Source organism: Aquarana catesbeiana, linkage group LG12 (assembly GCF_042186555.1).
Source record: "Aquarana catesbeiana isolate 2022-GZ linkage group LG12, ASM4218655v1, whole genome shotgun sequence".
In the NCBI taxonomy this organism is placed as follows: Eukaryota; Metazoa; Chordata; class Amphibia; order Anura; family Ranidae; genus Aquarana; species Aquarana catesbeiana.
The window spans coordinates 214573944-214596959 of NC_133335.1; the positions used below are offsets into that span (position 1 = coordinate 214573944).

At 41.2% G+C, this 23016-nt stretch overlaps 1 protein-coding gene across 6 annotated transcripts in view; it reads right to left on the reverse strand.

Annotated features, from left to right (window-relative positions):
- The window catches only part of CACNA1G (calcium voltage-gated channel subunit alpha1 G), a 345931-nt gene that overhangs the window by 95907 nt on the left and 227008 nt on the right, over window positions 1–23016 (reverse strand). For all 6 annotated transcript variants that reach the window (XM_073606661.1, XM_073606662.1, XM_073606658.1 and 3 more), the window contains exons 7-10: window positions 16833–16925; window positions 13453–14248; window positions 9851–10194; window positions 2350–2501 (exon numbers count right to left, since the gene is read on the reverse strand). In XM_073606661.1, coding sequence (XP_073462762.1) covers window positions 2350–2501; window positions 9851–10194; window positions 13453–14248; window positions 16833–16925 — 1385 coding nt within the window. The remainder of the gene's footprint in view (window positions 1–2349; window positions 2502–9850; window positions 10195–13452; window positions 14249–16832; window positions 16926–23016) is intronic.

A 23016-nucleotide genomic window follows, 5' to 3' on the forward strand; every position in this document is an offset into this window, starting at 1 on the left:
CGGAAAGGGCGGTTTAGTGTTAGGAAAGCGAATATTCATTTGCTTTTCTAACACAGCTGAGTGACCAGCGAGCGCCCAGCATGGCACTCGCAGGTCACCTTTTTTGACGCCTATTAGAGCCTATGGCTCTAATCAGGTGCTTCAAAAACACCCCCCACCGCTGTAATTCAGGCGCCTGGCGCCCGAAAAGGGGCCGGGCGCCTGAATAGGGGGTGGCAGCGGCAGCCATAGATAGATTCATGGATGATAGAGGGGGTGGCAGGAGAGAGGGGGCGTCGCCCGTGCACCCTTATGGACGCACCGTCACTGTGCACAGTTCATCACCATTGCTCTCTTTTACTGAAAGTCTATGGGTATAAAATGATGGGGGTGATTTCAAAAAACAATTTCAATACAAATTTACCAAAATTTCATTTACTGAAAATCTGAAAATCTCAATTTCGCTCATTAAACTGCTGAAAATTGCTGGAAAAAAATATACTCTTTTTTTAAAGGCTGTGTTTTTTTGGGTTTATTTTGGGATAGTTTAGTTTATTTCAGTGAGTGTTCTATTTTCCTTTTTTTGTGTAGGTATTTATATAAAATTTCTCTATTTTTTTGTATTTTTTTTTCTCTGTATTTAATATTACCGAAAACTAATTAGGTTACTGAGGGCAGCTTTTTTGGTTCGCAGTTTCAAGGTGGTTGAAATGAGCTTTCATGACCCTCAGGAGCTTTTTAACCCTTTTACTCCCACCGACGTATGTAGTACATCTGTGGCAGCAGTGGGTTTTACACGCACTCTCGGCAGCTGCAGTCAATGGGAGTGTGTGCAAATCTAGATGAATTTCGCTGATCTCTCCTTCCTGCTAATGACCCGAAAGCGACATGTAAGATGCCACTTTTGGGACCTGTACTCCCAGTCAGTCCCCCCCCCCCAGTTAGAAACACCTCCCAGGGAACACATTTATCCCCTTGATCGCCCCCTAGTGTTAACGCCTTCCCTGCCATTATGTGTCATTTATACAGTAATCAGTGCATTTTTATAGCTCTGATCGCTGTATAAATGTCACAGGTCCCAAAAAAGTGTTAAAAGCATCCGATCTGTCCGCCGCAATGTCACAGTCCTGCTAAAAATCGCCGATCACCGCCATTACTAATTTAAAAAAAAATCATAATAAAAATGCTATAAATATTTTTTTTTTTACATTTTTTTTTTACATATTTTTTAAAAAATATGTAAAATAAAAAAATATGTAAAAAAAAATATGTAAAATAAAAAAATATGAAGAAGAATACATATTGGCCTAAACTGATGAAGAAACTTTTTTTTTTTTACATTTTTTGGGGTATATTTATTATAGCAAAAAGTAAAAAATATTGTTTTTTTTTTTCAAAATTGTCTGCCTTGTTTTGTTTATAGCGCAAAAAATAAGAAACCGCAGAGGTGATTAAAACCCACCAAAAGAAAGCTCTATTTGTGGGGAAAAAAGGAACGTCAATTTTGTTTGGGTACAGCGCCGCACGACCGCGCAATTGTCAGTTAAAGCAACGCCGTATCGCAAAAAATGGCCAGGTCATTAAGGGGGAAAATCTTCCGGGGCTGAAGTGGTTAATTTCACTGGAGGGCAGGTAAGACATCAGGGGTCTTTTAGACCCCTGATGTCTCAATAAAGAGAATTTGTCTAAAAAAAAAAAATCCATCACATAGGGAACTATTTTTTAATAAAAAAAAAGTTTAATATAAAAAAACAAAAAAAAAAAAACAAATGTTACACCCAAGCACCTAAAATCCACCCTCCTTCCCTCCACACGAACATAAATTAATGCGACAGGGCGGGGGGGCGGGGAACGGGGGGGGGGTGCCTATGCATGAAAACAACGATTGTGCTACACATGTTACATATCGCCACGCATACCATCGTTAAAGCAATCATTTCCAGCTCAGAACACCCTGAAAAAACACACAAAGCAACTAAATTTCTAATCCCTATTGACTTTAATGAATTTTGCTAAAATGATGATGTTTTGCCAGATTTTCATGATTTTTTAACGAAAGTTCAAGTAAATTAAACCTCAATTTTTTATTTTATTTCTACTCCTATTTATGGCAAAAACTGTGTTTGAGAATTAGATGAGATTGCCCCAACACCCATTGGACAGAGGCATTATAAAGTCAGGCAAAGTCAGGGATCAGTAACAGACTGAATCTAAATCAGAGAGGGGCACACACCATATTTTTATATTTAATAAAGGTGATAACAGGCATCTTGTGGTGTCTGCTCAAGGCTTTTAACTTTTATAAACATAAAAAAATATATAAACATATAAAATACAGTAACGGTTCACACTAGTAAGTTTAAAACCTACCTAATTATGACGATGATACCATCAAATATATTGTAAGGGTTCTTGATGTATCCAAATGGGCCATAAACCAGAAGTTTTAAAATCATTTCCAGGGCAAATAAACTTGTAAATACGATATTACTGATTTCCAGAGCATTAGTCAATTCTTCGGGCTGTGGAAAAAGAATAAAATATTTTTTATTAGGATAGTGAAAGTTATGGAAATATGGAAGAGCCCTGGGGCCATCATAAAAAAAAAATACAGAATTCTGAGTTTGAAAGTCAGAATTCTGACTTTCAGACTCAGAATTCTGAGATTCAAAGTCAGAATTCTGACTTTCAAACTCAGAATTCTGAGATTCAAAGTCAGAATCGTGAGTTTAAAAAAAAAAAAATCTACGGAATTCTGAGATTAAAAGTCAGAATTCTGAGATTAAAAATCAGAATTTTGAGATTTAAAGTTAGAATTCTGAGATTCAAAGTCAGAATTCTGAGTTTCAAAGTCTTTTTTTTTATGATGGCCCCAGGGCTCTTCCATACCATAGAAAGTGACCCTAATAAAATAGCAAAAAAGTCTAAAACTACAGATTTACTCATAGGCCCCTGATGGTACAAGTAATTCACAAAAGTGGTCAGGTTTTTTTTTTTTTTGCTTCTGTTCTCATATATTTTTATTTTATTTATTTATTTATTATTTATTTTTTATTATACTCAATAAAGGAATTACAGCGGGTAAAATAAGTATTGAACACATCACAATTTTTTGTAGGTAAATACATTTCTAAAGGTGCTATTGACATGAAATTTTCACTACATGTCGGTAACAATCCATGCAATCCATACATACAAAGATGTTCAGAAATGAAGTCATGTGTAATAAAATGGAATGACACAGGGAAAAAGTATTGAACAAAGGGAGGTGCGAAAAGGCATGGAAAGCCAAGGCACCAGCTGAAATCTATCAGTAATTAGAAAGGAATCCTGCCCCTTGTCAGTGCAAATTAATATCAGCTGGTTCAGTCTCAGTGTAAAAAGGTGTCTCATTACCAAGGAGTCGCACAAGAAACATCTCATGATGGATAAAAGCAAAGAGCTCTCTCAAGACCTTCAACGCCTTATTGTTGTAAAACATACTGATGGCATTGGTTACAGAAGGATTTCTAAACTTCTGAATGTTCCAGTGAGCACTGTTGGGGCCATAATCCGAAAGTGGAAAGAATATCATTTCACCATAAACCGGCCACGACCAGGTGCTCCTCGCACAATGTCTGACAGAGGAGTGAAAAGAATTATCAGAAGAGTTGTCCAAGAGCCAAGGACCACTTGTTAGTGGGCCTCAGAAAGACCTGGAATTAGCAGGTACAATTGTTTCAAAGAAAACAATAAGTAAGGCACTCAACCGCCATGGCCTGTAGGCACGCTCACCACGCAAGACTCCATTGCTTAAGAAAAAGCATGTTGAAGCTCGTTTAAAGTTTACTGCACAACATTTAGACAAGCCTGTGAAATACTGGGAGAACATAGTCTGGTCAGATGAGACCAAAATTGAACTCTATGGATGCCATAATACACACCATGTTTGAAGGTCAAATGGCACTGCACATCACCCCCAAAACACCCCCATACCAACAATGAAGTTTGGAGATGGGAACATCATGGCGTGGGGCTGTTTCTCAGGTACTGGCAAACTCATTATCATTGAAGGAAGGATGAATGGAAAAATATACCAAGACACTCTTAATAAAAATCTGCTGCCATCTACCAGGATGATGAAGATGAAACGAGGGTGGACATTTTAGGAAAGACAATGATCCCAAACACAAAGCCAAGGAAACTCTCAATTAGTTTCAAAGAAAGAAAATACAGCTGCTAGAATGGCCCAGCCAATCACCTGATTTGAATCCAATAGAAAATCTATGGAAAGAACTAAAGATCAGAGTTCATAGAAGAGGCCCACAGAACCTTCAAGAATGGGCCAAAATCACACCTGAGGTGCTAGTTTCTCTATAGAGGAGGCGTCTTGAAGCTGTCATTACCAACAAAGGATTTTGTACCAAGTATTAAATACATTTCAGTTAGGGTGTTCAATACTTTTTCCCTGTTTATTACACAGAACTTAATTTCTGAACTTATTTGTTATTTTTACCTACAGATAAGCTTATAATAAGGCTTACCTGTAGGCAGGGGCGTCGCTAGGGGGTGGCTTCTGAGGCTATAGCCCCGAATCTGGGGCCAATAGCCCCGATTCTCTGCAGGGGTCCCCAAGGGGAGGGGAAGCTCTCTGCGGACCCTAATGCAAGGGAGAGGCTCTCTGGGGACCCTGATTTTAAGGCAGAGGCTCTCTAGGGACCCAGATTTAAGGGGGAGGCTCTATGGGGACCCTAATGTAAGGGGGGCTCTCTGGGAACTCTGATGAAAGGGGAGGCTCTCTGAGGACTCTGATGTAAGTGGGGGGCCCTCTGGGAACCCTGATAAAAGGGGAGGCTCTCTGAGGACTCTGATGTAAGGAGGAGGCTCTCTGGGGACCCTGATGTAAGGGGGGGCTCTCTGGGGACCCTGATGTAAGGGGGGGGCTCTCTGGGGACCCTGATGTAAGGGGGGGCTCTCTGGGGACCCTGATGTAAGGGGGGGGGCTCTCTGGGGACCCTGATGTAAGGGGGGGGCTCTCTGGGGATAAATATACACACACACGTATATTACTGTATATACATGTGTATGCCCGCCCAAGCGTATGACTTTCTTTACTACGCTGCTATGGGCTCTAGCCCCAGATTTTTTGTAGACCTAGCAATGCCCCTGCCTGTAGATATAATGAATATCTTCAAAACGTGCCTGGAGAGGAGATAGGGCCAGATAATCAAGCCTTGTACAGTCCGATCATGAAAGGATTATTTTTTTAATATCTGTGTACAGAGAAGAGGGAGAGAGCGCAGCCTGCACCTCCTCCCGGCTCTCTCTTCCTCTATGCTGTTTTCTCTACTCTTGCTGTGTTCTATCCGATTACCGCTACCCATCAGATTGTGCAACGGAAGTGATATGTCGACCAAAAAAACTTACTGCACATGCGCGATGCGTTCCACCATGCGTTTCACAGCTTTATGATCTGAGGGGTAGCGGTATTCTGATAGAACACCCAGCAGGACATCTTACTACACCCAGCTACATCTTGAATTTCAAATAATTTTAGCAATAAAGTGAGCATATAAATTAAACATCCAAACAGCATCAGAGATGTCAACACACTATATTTATTTATATACGCTCACTTAATTGCTAAAATTACTCTTAAATTCAAGACGTAGCTGGGTGTAGCAAGATGTCCGTATGGGTGTTCTATCAGATTACCGCTACCCTGCCATGAAGTGTTTGGAATGCATATCGCCGTGGAACGCATGTTGGAACGCATAGCGCATGCACAGTAAGTATTTCTTGGACGGAAAGCTGTGCAAGCCGTCCGACTTGACCTTAGCAACCGAACTTACAAAGCCATCCACAACTCTGCACTGAGCTACATCACCAACCTTGTCTCAAAATATCAACCAAACTGCCCTCTTCGCTACCTCCAAGACCTCCTGATCTCAACTGCCTTGTCTCCTCCTCACATGCTCGTCTCCCAAACTTCTCAAGAGTCTCTTCAATTTTCTGAAACTCCTTACCCCAATCTGTCCAGCTATCTCCTACTCTGTCCACTTTTAGGTTAACCCTGAAAACTCATATCTTCAGGCAAACGTATCTACCCTCTACCTAACAATGGTACAGAAAAAACCTTGGTTTGAGAGCGTTTTGCAAGACAAGCAACATTTTTAAATAAATTTTGACTTGATATACGAGTAGCGTCATGTCACAACTGAGTATAAAAGAGAAGAGAGGCGCCTCTAATGCCCCGTACAAACGGTCGTATTTTCCGACATAAAATGTGTGATAGGACCTTGTTGTCAGAAATTCCGTGTGTAGGCTCCATCACATATTTTCCATCGGATTTTCTGACACACAAAGTTTGAGAGCTTGCTATAAAATTTTCCGACAACAAAATCCGTTGTCGGAATTTCCGATCGTGTGTACACAAATCCGACGCACAAAGTGCCACGCATGCTCAGAATAAATAAAGAGATGAAAGCTATTGGCTACTGCCCCGTTTAGAGTCCCGACGTACGTGTTTTACGTCACCGCGTTTAGAACAATCGCATTTTCCGACAACTTTGTGTGACCGTGTGTATGCAAGACAAGTTTGAGCCAACATCCGTCGGAAAAAATCCTAGGATTTTGTTGTCGGAATGTCCGATCAATGTCCGACCGTGTGTACGGGGCATAAGTGTAGCAATATGGTTACATTTAATGAAGGTGCAACATTTAGCAACTCACATGGTTGATGAATAAAACAAGCACACTAAGTATGCAGGCATCCGGGGTAAAGCTGTCCACATAGACCGTCCTCCTCACCGCAGTTGTCCCTTCCACGCTGTGCTCCACGGTTCAAGTCTCGCTTTCAGAACGCTCTACTGCAGGGTAGTCTTCCCGGTCACGATTGCAGACTGACAGCGGTGAGAGCCGGCGGTGAGGAGGACGGTCTATGTGGACAGCTTTACCCCGGATGCCTGCATACTTAGATGTACCTCTTTTAATCATCAACCATGTGAGTTGCTAAATGTTGTACCTTCATTAAATGTAACCATATTGCTACACTTAGAGGCGCCTCTCTTCTCTTTTTGATACTCTGTGGCTCCTGCTGGATTTTGCTTCTAATCCCCTTGTGGAGGCTTCCATTTGTGGATGGACATTTTATGTTTTTACAACCTATCACATTGCTATAATCTTTTTATATGGACTATAAACTGAAGGGCTTATGAATAAATGGTTGTGGAACAAACCATTTGAGCTTCCATTATTTCTTATGGGGAAATTCGCTTTGATATACAAGTGCTTTGGATTACAAGTATGTTTCTGGAACTAGTTATGCTGGCAATCCAAGGTTTTACTGTATTTTAGTCTCTTCAACAACTCTTCCCCACACTGTTACTTCCTTTTGTATCAATTGCCTTTCCTTTTAGAATGTAAGGCCTCATGCACACGAGACGCTGTTAAACGCGCGTTCAGAGGCAGTTGGACACTTTTTTCTTTTTTTTTTTTTTCAACTGCCCTCATTCAATCTCATTCAATGTAATCCTATGTGTCCATGTACACAGTCTAGTTTTTTTGGCATTTTTAGGCAGTTGTGTTTAACCTCGTTTTTCCAGAAGCAAAAAAATGGGTTCAGACGCAAAAGTTTTCCTTGTTTCAGATGCCAAACGCGGCTAAAAGCCGGTACCGCATTTAGCTGCGTTTGTGTTTATAAGTGTTTTTAAAAGGAACCCTATTTTTTGGACCAGAAAACACAGAAATATGATGGTAAATTGCAGAAGAGAATGACATTTTGTGACCCAAATTTGGGGCCCCGTATCTCAGGGCCACTTGGTGCTAGGAACCCCACATATCCAAATTTGGGGTTTCTAGCACCAAGTGACTTCGAGATACGGGGCCCCAAATTTGGGTCGCAAAATGTCAAGCGCTTTTCTGCAGCAGAGAATGACATTTTGCGACCCCACTTTGGGGCCCCGTATCTCGGGGCCACTTGGTGTTAGTGTTAGTTCCACTGTGTTAGCACACCAAATTTGGGGCTCCGAGATACGGGGCCCCAAACTTGGGACGCAAAATGTCATTCTCTGCTCTGCAGACGCTTCTAGACGCAAACGCGGTAAAACGCGGCATGCAAACGCGGCAAAACAGGCGTTTCTAAACTCCGGTTTCAGCTTTTAAAAACATGTGTTCAGCAGAGTTTGCACCGGCGTCTCGTGTGCATGAAGCCTAAGCTTTCAAGAGCAGGACACTTCTAACCCTCCTGTCTTGAATTGGATTGTATCTGCTCTATCTCCCTTTATTTTGCAAAGAACTTCGCAAGCTGTTGGCACTATATAAATCCTGGGATTTTTTTTTTTTTACAATAAACAATGAACAATATCTGTTGTTTCTAGTTAAAGGAAACCTGTCATCAAGATGTATAGTATGTGTGAATGTATTATATATTATTGAAGTGTTCAATTATACTACATCGGTTTATAGTATAAGCAGCTGTCTTTGCTTATATTAGTGCTGGGTACAGCAGAGCAGTAAAGGGGAGTAATGAATGCCAAAAGGATTCAATGTCAATATACTTATTAATGAAACTCAGTACAATGGACTAATTTAAAGAGTCCATGGCACGACATTTATTAAGTTCATCTTTCCTTATGTGTAACATATTTGCTGATTTGCTTTTTATTTAATAATGCCTTTTAAAGGTGAAAGCTATCCAGCACACAAATTAAATAAATATATAGAAACCACGTTCAAAAATGTTTGAAATTTTGTCTATTCAGTGTTGATCCAGCCATCGCTGCCAGTGTATATAGGTTGGTGACCTTGGTTTTCTTCACAACTGCTTGGTCACCAACCTGCCCAGTGACTGGACATTGAGTAAGCATCTCCATACAGATTAAATCAAAGATGTCCTGATATTTTTTTCCTGTTGGCAGGCAATAGGTGTTAGGTTCTAAGCATTGTGCAATTGCGTCGAGCCTGACTGGCTTGTAGTGGCTACTGGTTTGTGAGAGGTACCATAAAGACCACTTGGACATTTCTGCTGCTTGCTCTAGTTGAGCTACCCAACCATTATCCTGCAAAATATATACTGTATTTATCGCCGTAAAATACGCACATTCATTTTAAGAGGGAAGTTTCAGGGAAAAAAACGTACATTTTAAATAAGGAACTTTGAAGCAAAATAAGGGTCAGTGCCCATCTGCAGCCTCATCATTGCCATCAATGCAGCCTGATCAATGCCCATCTGCAGCCTCACAAGTGCCATCAATGCAGCCTGATCAGTCCACTTCAATGCAGCCTCACCATTGCCATCAATGCAGCAGCCTCACAAGTGCCATCAATGCAGCCTGATCAGTCCACTTCAATGCAGCCTCACCATTGCCATCAATGCAGCAGCCTTACCATTGCCTTCAATGCAGCAGCCTCACCATTGCCATCAATGCAGCCTGATCGATGCCCATCTGCAGCCTAGAGGGGACAGGAAGGGGGATGGGAGGAGCGCCGACAGATTACATACAGTGAGAATCTCCTATGATAGACAGAACAGTGGTCCAATGGCGGCCCAGGAGACGGGACTTCCTATTACAGAGGCCGCCAAGTAAACAGGAGATTCTCACTGTATGTAATCTGACAGCGCTCGTCCCGCCCCCTTCCTGTCCTCTCTGAGGCAGCTAAAATTAACGTATCGGCGTATAACACGCACGTGCTTTTTGCACCCGATTTTCAGGGTGAAAAGTCGTGTTATACGCCAATACATACAGTATATACAAACAATGGACGTAGGGGAGTTCTAATATACTTAGTGATGGTATGAAAACTAGAATCTGGGAAGACCCGACACCTTTATCATGTGGCAGAGGACAAGACTTGACCATTTTAAAGAAAAAAAAATAGAAAAGCACATTACCTGCTCATGGTACTCAATCCCCATGCTCAGAGTGTTGATAAGGATAGCAATCATGATTCCACGGCCAAAGTATTTACTGTCCACGATCTTCCTAAAGGTCTCGCACACCATCTTCCAAAGTTTCAGCAGCTTGTTGGGGTTCTTGTTCCTCGTCTTCCCCTTGGGTGGCTCAGTTTTCTCGCTGCATTGGGTGTCTTGTGTGAATTCATAGGCCCCATCACTGTCAGAATCCACATCATCATTATCAGGGGCTTCAGGTTCCTTGCAGCGAGAGCACACTTCTGGATCTAAGGGCTCGATTTCCGAACTGGCAGCTTGAATTTTACACGATCCCTTGCAGATTCCTAAGAACACAATTAACCAGTGAAAAACAATTCCTTATAAACATTAAAAAGCAGCCATGAACATTCTCGCCTATATGGTCATATGGGGCATCTTTGAAGAGGTTTTGTATTGCTCATTTTGGTCCACGAGGTCCAGGCTTATGAGAACTTGACACCAATCAAAAAACCTGTGAGAGTGGTCACGGATCTTAAATCTATACTGCAAACTCATGGACACCCATATCCCATCAACTCCTATGGTGGCTCACCTCTCCATGATTCCTGGCCCTTTCAAATCTCCTAAAAAAGACCTCCTCTTGTGAAATGGGCAATTGAACTTGACTCCATCAGAGACCTGGAACGCATGCTATCGCAGGAGAATGGCAGGTAAGAACAGTTCAGTAAAACAGGGACCTCCTGGTCTATGTTCTGTTATTTGGCTGCGTTTCAGGAATGGGTGAAGAAAGTTTCTTTAACCTCTACCTAGTCCTCTTTAACCTCTACCTAGCCATGATGGAGTGCCTTGACCTCCCCTCTCTTCCCCATGACCCTAGTTGCTGTCTTTTCCCTCACATACACTTCTCCCTTCCCTTTTCTCCTTCTTTTACTGCCCTCAGTTTGATACCTTTATTTTGCTAAAAGATGGTCCTTTCACATCATCCTAACTGACAATTTTTCCCAACTACGGTATGTTCTCCTCCAATACATAAACCATACAGGATACTGCATGGTTTCTCTAGTCCGGTTGATGCCTTATAAGTTTTCTCCTAGATGATCCAAGATGGTAAAGTCTATTTTCTAATAGCCCTTTAATGCCATTATCTGAACTTGAATCTGCTTGCCAGCGACTGCTGTGTGTGCTCGCCAATTCACACGTTATAATTTCTACAGTATACTTCCTATACTTTATGTATTTTCTCTACCTGTATTTTCTGTTTGAAACTACTTTAATAAAACAAGATTGAACCAAAATACTTGTGAGAGATGGAAACTGCCCCCTTGGGCCACATATAGCTCTTGAGTAATGTTACATAGAGTGAAGCTGAAGAATTCCAGGTTTACTGCTCTGGAATTAGTATGCAGCACACTTTCATCATGGGTCAATTGGGTCAAGCTTTTGAATTTAAGTAACAATATAATTAAATCAAGTAAAATGGAAGGTTAGTCATTCTTTATTGTACTACAACAACCAGAGGTGGGAGTTTAAGCAGGTATTGTTTGCTATTACATATTTAGTTCAATATACCAAAAATCACATAATTTTGAAAAGAGATATGCAGCTATGGTAGAGAGATCTTTGAACTCTATGTATGATATATCAAACATTTTATATGGTATTAAAATATTGGAAATATTAATATTAAGCATTATATTGTTGCATAAAATAATGCACATGGACAGCAGAAGCTGCAGGTTGTTATTATGGTAGCGTAGATGTTGGTGTGTTTCAGTAGCATGCATATAGCTGCAATCTGGATGAGATCATATATGTTTGTACCAAGACAAAGCATGCAGGACCTCTGTGGAAGGTCATTGGTGAAGTCAGCTACTTGTGCCTTCATAATACAAAGTAATGTGGAAGGTAATGAATCTAATTTAGAATAAGATGATATATGCAATACCAGTCAACCCCCTGCTTTTATGTTTGTAAAACATACTGTAACCAACAATGGTTGACATGAAAAATGATGGCTTTTCCCAGGTACCTGGTGTGTATTAAAAAAATAAAAGACCGAATCCACTTTAGGGTAAGGCATTATCCAGATGTCATCAGACTTACATTTGATACTTATAAATTCTGAATCATGATCAAATAATAATACAACCATATAAAAGTACTTCAAGCAAAAAGGAACCGGGTAATTTCATGGATCTGTCTGCCCTAAATTGAAATTTCCCACGCATCAGCTTCTTAATATATCTAGGAGGACCTAGTGTCAACCCTTCTTATCTTTTAGTCACTGAATTTTGTAATAAGCAGTGGCGGAACTACCAAGGGTTTCAAAGGTCGCACTTGCGACCGGGCCCTGGCGTTTTGCCACCGTAGGGAGGCCCCCAAGACAGCAGGAAAGGGTCCCGCTGTGAGACCATAATAAAGGACACCACAATGGGAGTAAAGGGCTTTAGGATCAGTGGGAAGGGTCCTGGGCTCAGAGGGAAGGGCCCTGGGGAAGGTTCTAGTTACACCTCTGGTAATAAGGGCTCAAAATCTCTAAGTCCTGCCCTGAATATATGCCCCTTGGTTGAATGAGAACTCTCCAAGGTTAGGAAAAGTGGGAACATTCGGCATCATTCATTCACCAGAGCAAAGTCCTTGTCTGAGGGATTTGCTTTGTGATAATGGTATTGGCAATCACCTTGTGTTGCCGGTGTTTAGGTAGGATTTTTAGTTTTAAAGTGGCTAACAGCTTTGTTCAATAGGAAGTTCAACCAATTATGGAAAGATAAAAGCTTCTATCACCCCTTGGCATCCCACAACTTCTAAGGACCTTGGGGAGGATACACTGATCCTTCACCACTGAAACCTTGGCCCAATAACTGCTACAACAGCCATGAATGTCCTTGCCTCGCAAATACGATCACCCAGTTCCTGTTCCATTCTGCATTAAGGTATATGGAGAAACAAGCAAGGTGATAAATCAGTTTTAGGTAGACACTGACCAGATTTGTCAGCAGCTTCTCATACCATTCTGCACCCCTGGCAAGGAGGTCTCTCCCAGCTCCCAGCTTGGCCACAGTTACTCTGCCTTATGCGCTAACATTTACAAAAGTCTATAAAATGGTAATACACAACTATGACCTTTTTATAAGGTGTCAGCCAACCCAAAATTGAGAGAAATGGATCCTAGTGGGCTGAATTGTCCACTGGTTTCTTAACTCTCTCGTAGGATTAGAAGATTAGATGATGGGATTAAATGGTGTTTCTGATCATCAGCTCCTGGAACCTGCAGCAGAAAAACTCTAATCATGGAATTCATTCAAATGTTTTGAAGATCAGAGAATTAAATTGGGCTTCAGATATGGATTTACACTCTTGTATCTTACTGCAATGTGGATTTCCATAACTTTTTCCCACAGGCCATTACCATGGTACTCTTAAGATGGACCACTCTGAGCAGTGAACATGAAAAATGGCTTAGAGATTCCCATGGCTCCTTTTTGCCTGCCATTAATAAAGAAAGCAACAGAGGTTGGGGATGTGGTTTTCTTTTCCTCTGTCAGCAATCCCAAGACATATAAGAAATCTAGAGTTTAAAGCATTATTTTATATGCCCATACCTGTACTCTGGGTCTCTAGTAGCCTGTTCATTGAATTATACATTGGCCCTGTATACAAGCTGGGGTCATTTGTGATCAAAGGGTTTTCTGTCTCTTCTGCTTGTTCTGTCTTCTTTTGCATTTCATGGGATAAACTTGGGTGTACGGTAGGATAGTTTTTATTCCCTGCAATACTCCTTTGGACAGCCTCCGGATTGGCCGTACCAGAGCCAGATTGGGGAAACACAGGCACGCAATGCACAGGTTCAAGGTGACAATCAGCATGGTAGATGCTATGAATGGATTGTGTGTTAGAGGCAGAAGCAATGGGCGAAGCTTGGGTGCTTGGAAAGGGTAACATTAATCTAGTTCCATTATGAGGAGAACTGGTTTCCACTTCGCTGAGCTCTGGGCTGGCCTGTGGTGCTCGCAAGCTCCCATTTCCCAGGTGATAGTGGTGATGGTGATGGTGGTGATGATGGATTAGATGATGGATAGAAGACCTTCTTCTCCTATGCTTGCGGTTGGGCTTCTCAGTGGTGATCTTTACTGCAGGACTTGAACTTAACCCAAATTTGAAGACTGCCGCTCTGTAGAGTTGGACTACCCGTTTGCTGGCTTTGCGGGTCACATAGACCAAGTATTTGAGTAGCTCATCATAACAGCTGCCGGGCTCAGAGAAACTGGCTAATGTACTGGCATTGGAAAGGAAGCGGACCCTTTGCTCCTTCATCAACTGGCTCTCCCGTTGCTTTGTTTCGGAAAATTGTGTAGCTATGACGACTAGACAAAGGTTGATCATGAAAAATGATCCAATCTAAAAAAAAAAACCAAGAGATTAGGACATTGCATTAAAGTGGAATTCAGTTTATACTATGTTTTCAAAGTAAAACTGTCATATATGGTAAATTATATATATATATATATATATATATATATATATATATACACAGTATCTCACAAAAGTGAGTACACCCCTCACATTTTTCTAAATATTTTATTATATCTTTTCATGTGACAACACTGAAGAAATTACACTTTGCTACAATGTAAAGTAGTGGGTGTAGAGCTTGTATAACAGTTTAAATTTGCTGTCACCTCAAAATAACACAACACTCAGCCATTAATGTCTAAACCGCTGGCAACAAAAGTGAGTACACCCCTAAGTGAAAATGTCCAAACCCAAAGTGTCAATATTTTGAGTGGTCACCATTATTTTCCAACACTGCCTTAACCCTCTTGGGCATGGAGTTCACCAGAGCTTCACAGGTTGCCACTGGAGTCCTCTTCCACTCCTCCATGATGACATCACGGAGCTGGTGGATGTTAGAGACTTTGCGATCCTCCACCTTCTGTTTGAGGATGCCCCACAGATGCTCAATAGGGTTTAGATCTGGAGACACGATTGGCCAGTCCATCATCTTTACCCTCAGCTTCAGCTTCTTTAGCAAGGCAGTGGTCGTCTTGGAGGTGTGTTTGGGGTCGTTATGTTGGAATACTGCCCTGTGGCCCAGTCTCCGAAGGGAGGGGATCATGCTCTGCTTCAGTATGTCACAGTACATGTTGGCATTCATGGTTCCCTCAATTAATTGTAGCTCCTCAGTGCCGGCAGCACTCATGCAGCCCAAAACCATGGCACTCCCACCACCATGCTTGACTGTAGGCAAGACACACTTGTCTTTGTACTCCTCACCTGGTTTCCGCCTCACACGCTTGACACCATCTGAACTAAATAAGTTTATCTTGGTCTCATCAGACCACAGGACATGGTTCCAGTAATCCATGTCCTTAGCCTGCTTGTCTTCAGCAAACTGTTTGCGGGCTTTCTTGTACATCATCTTTAGAAGAGGCTTCCGTTCTGGGACGACAACCATGCAGACCAATTTGATGCAGTGTGCGGCATATGGCCTGAGCACTGATAGGCTGACCCCCCACCCCTTCAACCTCTGCAGCAATGCTGGCAGCACTTCTATTTCCCAAAGACAACCTCTGGATATGACGCTGAGCACGTGCACTTACCTTCTTTGGTCGACCATGGCGAAGCCTGTTCTGAGTGGAACCTGTCCTGGTAAACCGCTGTATGGACTTGGCCACCGTGCTACAGCTCAGTTTCAGGGTCTTGGCAATCTTCTTATAGCCTAGTCCATCTTTATGTAGAGCAACAATTCTTTTTTTCAGATCCTCAGATAGTTCTTTGCCATGAGGTGCCATGTTGATCTTCCAGGGGCACAAACCCATTTTCTCCCATTAGTGTTACAAGGTCTCATGTGTGAATGGGGAGCAGGTGTGTTACATTTGTTGTTATTGCTCTCACTCTCTCATCTTCATTTTAAAATTACAAGCTGCTTGTCTGTACCTTTTCTAAAACTTCTATCAGAAGGACCAGCTGATCTGATCATACCCCACTGGTTAAAAATACTTCAAGGTACTAGGTTATACGAAACCTTTATACTTGTCATCTACTGATAACCATATACTTGCGTAGCCTTGCTACAATACCGCCATTTTTTGGTTCTTGATCTTGCCACCCATCTGATCCGGGACTTTGAGCCTGAAATGCATTGGGTACAGATAGAACTTACCCCGGATGTTGCACACTAGAAAGTACTACCGGACATGGGAGTGATACCACTCTGTATATGTATCAATAGATTTTCAGTACTAGACATTGTTATATATGTTATTGTCTTTTGTCAGTGTTTTTTTTTTATTGATCATCACCTGTAGATGATTTTTTAAGCATAGTCTTTTTGCCTTTATGTAATAAATTACAACAAATTTTTCACGAAATCTCTAGTGCCTTTGCCAATTTAAAGTCCCATAATTTTTCGGGGGGGTGGGAGGGGGCAAACCCTTTTTCTCCTTTACGCACAGGGATGTGGCAAACTCACTGTTATTTCTGACACGGCGAAACTCTTTATCTAACTATTGTAACACTAATGAGTCGCATGATACTCGGGAGGGAAAATGGCTATTTGGGCCCAATTTGGACATTTTCACTTAGGGGTGTACTCACTTTTGTTGTCAGGTTTAGATATTAATGGCTGTGAATTAAGTTATTTTAAGGGGACAGGAAATGTACACTGTTACACAATATGTACACCCACTACTTTACATTGTAGCAAAGTGTCATTTTTTCAGTGTTGTCACATGAAAAGGTAGAATAAAATATTTACAAAAATGTGAGGGGTGTACTCACTTTTGTGAGATACTGTGTAGCTATATATATATATATATATATATATATATATATATATATATATATGAGAATATATGTGTGTTTCTTACAAAATTAAACTGTTAGGTTATTTGCCTGGCTGTTATACTGACACCTTGAGAAATAAGACCCAATCCATGCATTTTGATTCTAACCCTTACAAGATACAAAAAAGGAAACTTACAATAATTAGAAGAATAAAGTAAATGAAGTTGTAAAAGGAGTGAGCGTCCATAACAAAATACATAATGTCCACCCAGCCTTCAAGAGTTATCACCTGAAAGACAAAGAGAGAAACTTCTATTAGCAATGTGAGAAGAACAATTGGCCCTGCTTATCATTGGCTGCTTGAAGAAGAACCCTGAAAACTGCTTCAGAACGAAGCACAAGGACAATATCATCTTGAACCTGATTGATTACCAAGCAGTTTTAAAGACTGTTTGAGATTTTTCTCTCAGACATGTCAACAAATTAAGCTTTAAAATAAATATATTAAAATCAGAGACAGCATTGTTCAAACCGGTCAGTTGGCTTCCAGGTGCTCCATCATCTAGCAGAGTTACGAAAATAAAAGTGTCTGATTGGTTGCAAGCCAGAGAGGGGCTTAATATCAAATACCCCTACATGGGTCACATACAGGGCCAATAAGAGAGGAAGCCAACTAACCCGCCTGTGTGTTTTTCTATTGTGCGACAAAACCAAGGTTGGGAAGAGCATGCAGCAGGCAGACAGCAGCCTTTGAAGCAGGACTGCTCACTACCGAGCAATCGTGTTTATCTTAGGTTCCACTATTAGGATGTATTTTTAATCTGTTAAATTTCAAACCAGATGGTCTTGAGTTATAGGTAACATGACTGAGTGCAGTACCCCTAGGCCCCAAGGAAATTGGACATTATCTGGTACCAGCTAAATACCTTTAACTCTTTGACATGCACAACACTAGATGGCATCAAAGCCCCAGTACAGATTTCAACACCGTAAAAGCCTTGTTTAACCGAGAAATAGAAAAAATATCACAAAATTCAACATAAAATAAGCATAGCTGGAGAGCCTCCAGGATTTATTTAGAATCTCCTGGGTGTCCCCATAAAGACCATAAGCCAAATATAAGCAGCACTGCTGGTCTGCATTAACATAGCTACTAATTGTGCCTATTTTTACGGTACAGTCACTCTTTTAAACTCAAATGCCGCTGACAGACTTTGTTTTACATTTGCCTATATTGGTTTGTATATACTAATATATTATTTAATTGCCAAAAAAAGGTTTTTATTGTTACATGTATCACATTTTGATTAACAAGGACAGATATTTTAAGATATTACTAGTGTTTTGTAAATGTGGTCTTATACTGTTTCTAAAGTTGTATTGGTGAATGTATTGGGAAGGTAAAGTCTTTTTGGTGTTCTTGTTTTCCTATAGGAAATAATGGAAGCAGGGATGAGTTGCGTGACCAGGGTGTGTCCTATGCCTAAAAATGTTAGTGTCAAAAGATATTTTTCATCTAGGCTCAGAAAGTTTGTATCTGCCTGCAACCAATAGAGAAGAGAGGGAGCAGCATTGATATGGTAGGGTGCCTCTGCTCCACTCCTGCAGATTCAGGAGGGATCCACATCCTGGGTACAGAAGCAAAATCCTGGGCAGAACTATGACCAACCTATGACTTGTGCATCAGAGAAACAATTTCTACTTCTTATACTGCGCCCAGCAACTGTACTCTACCTAGGGGGCTCCAACATCCAACGGTGGTCTAAGACGGCCTTTTTTAACCAGGGTGCCCAGGCACCCTGGAGTGCCTTCAGGTTTCTTCAGGGGTTCTTTGGCAAAACACCTAAACATTGCCCCAAAATTGTATATAAGCTGGCGGCTGGAAGGTTGTAACGGTGCACAATGAATACCATTCACCTGCCAACAACCAATTACTTCATTGGATAATAAGGCATCCTTGTTTGCCCCTCTCCATCAGCACTGGGGTCACATCAGCTGAGTGAGGGGGAGAAACTGATGGAGAAGAGAAACATTGAATACTAGTCAGTACCAGTGTGTAAAGGTGTATTTGCTTTGGAGGAATAAATCACCTCCAACAATGGGTGTCCTACATGTGTGGATGTTGCTTTGTTATGTTAAACCAGCCTTTCTCAACTTCTTCAACACAGAGGAGCACTTAAAAATAACTTTCCAGTCTCAGGGAACCCCTGCTAAAAATTACTATATCTACACCTCATGATACATAGTGTGATGGTCAGTGGCAAGAATGCTCCTTAGACTTGTGGCCATTGGGAATAATTACCCCCTTACAGATAGCTAAAAGATTAATGGTGTCAGAGGGAACTTATCTGAGAGGCAAAAATTGAAATCCCTAACAACCTCTGGAAGAACCCTATGATTCCACAGATCCCTGGTTGAGAAACCCTGCATTAAAACTATTTAGTTACATTTTTTACATTTTCGAATGGGGTGTGCAGAATTTTAAAGGGTACCTTGACTGAAGAAAGGCTGAGAAACACTGGTCTAAGACATGGAATGTTCCTTCTAAGAGCCTTAAACTGGCCATACATGCCACAAATTACAGCTATGTCCTCCTAAGTCATCCAAAATTTAGGCCATGGCTGGCCATGTTGGGACTGAAAAACTGAAGGAGCCAGGTTTAGAATTGTTGCATCCTATGAGATTCTGAATACAGAGGAGATTTCTCCATCTACATTGTTTAGCAAGCAAGATTTCTCTAATTCAGCCCAAGTGAAATTTAAACATATATGAACTGGATCATTCAAGCATTGTACATTGAATCCAGGAGTGGAGACACAAACATAGGTACAATTTGGGTGTCCTAGAATATTGAGTAAGAATTCCAAAGCTATACGATGGGTCAGTGCAAGGACTTAAGAATCTCACTTTTAATTTATACAAGTGCTCTTTTACTTAGATAACTCCAACCACAGTTATAAATTAAAAGTCAGGTTCTCAAGTCCCTGCACTGACCTATTATTCAAATCTACATTTCAGAAGAATCACGAGGCATACATGTCAACTCTATTAAATCAGGTTATTATTCTAAGTGAACCTTAGACAAAGATCATGTGGTCTCTGGCTATCGGAAGCATTTTTAGTGCCATCGCCTGTCAAAAAGCGGGACTCCTTGCCAATGTTATTAACAGGAACATTGTGGATGTATTCTACTAAATACATAACCTGTACTTGTATCAGAAATTGCAATAAATATTCTTACTGGAAAAAAAAAAAAACAGGAAATAGGCCAGCATTTTTCCAAAAAAGGTGATAACCTTAAGAGTTCTGCAATGTTGTGGTGCATTACTGCAGATGCGTTGTAGTAAGGAAGTCCACTCATTCTGAATAGGTTTACAATGCACCGCAACAAATGATTTACTGGACCTTCAGTTTTTTTTTGGTTCACATCTGAACATCTAAAAACCATGTTTTGTGTTGTGTACTAGATAGGTGCACTTGAGTGGCATTTAAGATGAACTGCACCACGATACTCTTCACTCTATCATGTGTGTTTTTTGTTATTGTATGTTTTAGCAACACGTGGTAAAACATGCATTTTATTGTGCATGGCTGCCATGCAATGGTGTTAATTGAGCCTTAGCATTGCAGGTGTTTCACATCATTAGATATGATTCAGTGCACATACTAGTATGTCCAGGGCTTTTTTTCTCAGAGAATAGGTGCAGGAACACCTTCCTTCTGAGTCACTTCTTATCTCCGCCCCCCTACCCATCTCTGAGCAGCATCCCTTGGTTCCACCCCCTACCCACCTCTGAGCAAGATCCCTTGGTTCCACCCTCTACCCACCTCTGAGCAAGATCCCTTGGTTCCACCCTCTACCCACCTCTGAGCAGCATCCCTTGGTTCCACCCCCTAACCACCTCTGAGCAAGATCCCTTGGTTCCACCCCTTACCCAACTCTGAGCAGCATCCCACCTCTGAGCAGCATCCCTTAGTTCCACTCCCTACCCACCTCTGAGTAGCATCCCTTGGTTCCACCCCCTACCCACCTCCCAGTACCGCTTCTTTTAGAGAATACAGAACCAACTATCATTTTGTGGTGATAAGTAATTTGTATGGAATAATACAAGATATAATAATAATAAAAGCAGTAAAGTATAGACATGTGCACTGCCCCAAAAATGAATTTTTTTTCGTTTCATATGTTTTTCGGGTCATTTGTTATAATCGCAATTCTTAAATTCGAAAATAAGAAAGAAAATCAGAAAACTCGAAACAACTACTAACTACCGTATTTATTGGTGTATAACACGCACTTTTTCCCCCTTAAAATTGGGGGAAATTTGTGTATGCATGTTATTCGCCGACATAGGCTGCCATCGAGGGGAAGGAGGGGACGAGCGCTGCCGAAATAGAGCCGGATCTCCTATGTACTCGGCTCGCAGTCACGCTTAGTCCCGCCCCCTGGACAGCTCCTAGCATGGACATCCCGGCATTGGACCGGTGCTATGTCAATCATAGGATCCGGGCCAAGGGGCGGGACTGGGCATGACGCAGAGCCGAGTCCACAGGAGATCCGGCTCTATTTCGGCAACACTTGTCCCCACCTATCCCTCGATGGCAGCATATATAACGGCAAGGCTGCAGATGGACACCGAACAATGCTGCAGGTGGGCACTGATTAGGCTGCAGATGGGCACTGATTAGACTGCAGATGGGCACTGATTAGACTGCAGGTGGGCACTGATTAGACTGCAGGTGGGCACAGATCAGGCTGCAGATGGGCACAGATCAGGCTGCAGATGGGCACAGATCAGGCTGCACTGAAGCTGTAGATGGGCACTAATCAGGCTGCATTGTTGCTCACTGACCATTATTTTGCTTCAAAGTGATTTCTTTAAAAAAAAAAGTTTTTATTCCTTAAACTTCCCTCCTTGGGGTGCGTGTTATACGCCGGTGTGTGTTATACACCGATAAATACGGTAATAATAACTAACTACTAAATTATAGGTATTGGAATTTTCTTTCAAATTTGGCTGTTAGTGAACATAACGAATACGGATTTATCCGAAGTTACGAATCATCCGAAATAACGAATGCCACATCTAAACAAATGGAACGGAATAAATTAATAATAATAATATTAAAAAGTTTATTATTATTATTGTTATGTTCCATTTGTTTAGATGCGGCATTCGTTATTTTGGATAATTCATAACTTCAGATAAATTCGTATTCGTTACGTTCACTAGCAGCCAAATTTTAAAGGAAATTCCAATACCTATAATTTAATAGTTAGTAATAGTTAAGTTATTATTAGTTAGTTATTATTTCAGATTTTTACATTTCGGGTTTTCGAATTTCAAATTTATGAATATTCAGAAAAATTTGTTAAACAGGTTTTCGTTAATTCGGATTGTCCGAATTAACGAATTTGGCGAAATTCGTAAAAAAAAAAACGAATTCGCAACGAAAGGAATGTCTATTAAAGTAGATCCCCTGCAGCCAGCAACAATAGACCCTTCCCAGCAACAATAGATTTCCCAGAATCCGCCCAGCATCCATAGACTCTCCAGCAGCCAGTAACAATAGACCACTCCCTCAACAGTAGATCCCTCCCAGCAACAATTGATCCCCCAGCAACTTTAGCTCAACCAACAACAGTTCCCCCACCAGCAACAATAGACCTCCCCAGCAACAATAAACTACCACGCAAATATAGATGCCCTCCAGCAACAACAGATCCCCAAACAGCCAGCAACAATAGGCCTCTCTCTCAACAATAGATCCCCCCAGCAACAAAAGATTCCCCACCAGCAACAATAATAGTAGTGATGCACCGAAATTTCGGCCGAAAATAGGGTTTTCAGAGTTGTGCCAAAAGAAAAAAAGTGCCAATAATGGCTGCGGAAAACATCCATGGTGTTGCCATGATTTAGCCGTGGTTTTACTGCAATTTTATCTTGTACATGGTGTGTTTTTCATAGGTCATGTGACTCAAAAAGTGCATCAAAAATGCAACATGGGTGCATTTTTGATACGTTTTTGCTGCCTTTTCAATGCATTTCAATGGGGATGTGCGTTTTTGGTGCGTTTTTTTTTTAAACTGACCAAATATGCACAAAAAATGCAGCAAGCAGGATTTTTAACAAAACATGCCGATAATGACCGACAATAAATTCACATTCATTTCATTTCAATTCATGTTATTGATTAATAAGTCAAATATAATACAATTATTTATAAAAATATATCTATTTACTTAAAACCGTCAATTTCGGTTTTCGGGCCAAGTGCATCCTAAATTTTCAGTTTCGCCACCACAATTTTCATTTCGGTGCACTACTAAATAATAGACCTCCGCAGTGCAAAAATAGATCCCCTCCAGGAACAATAGA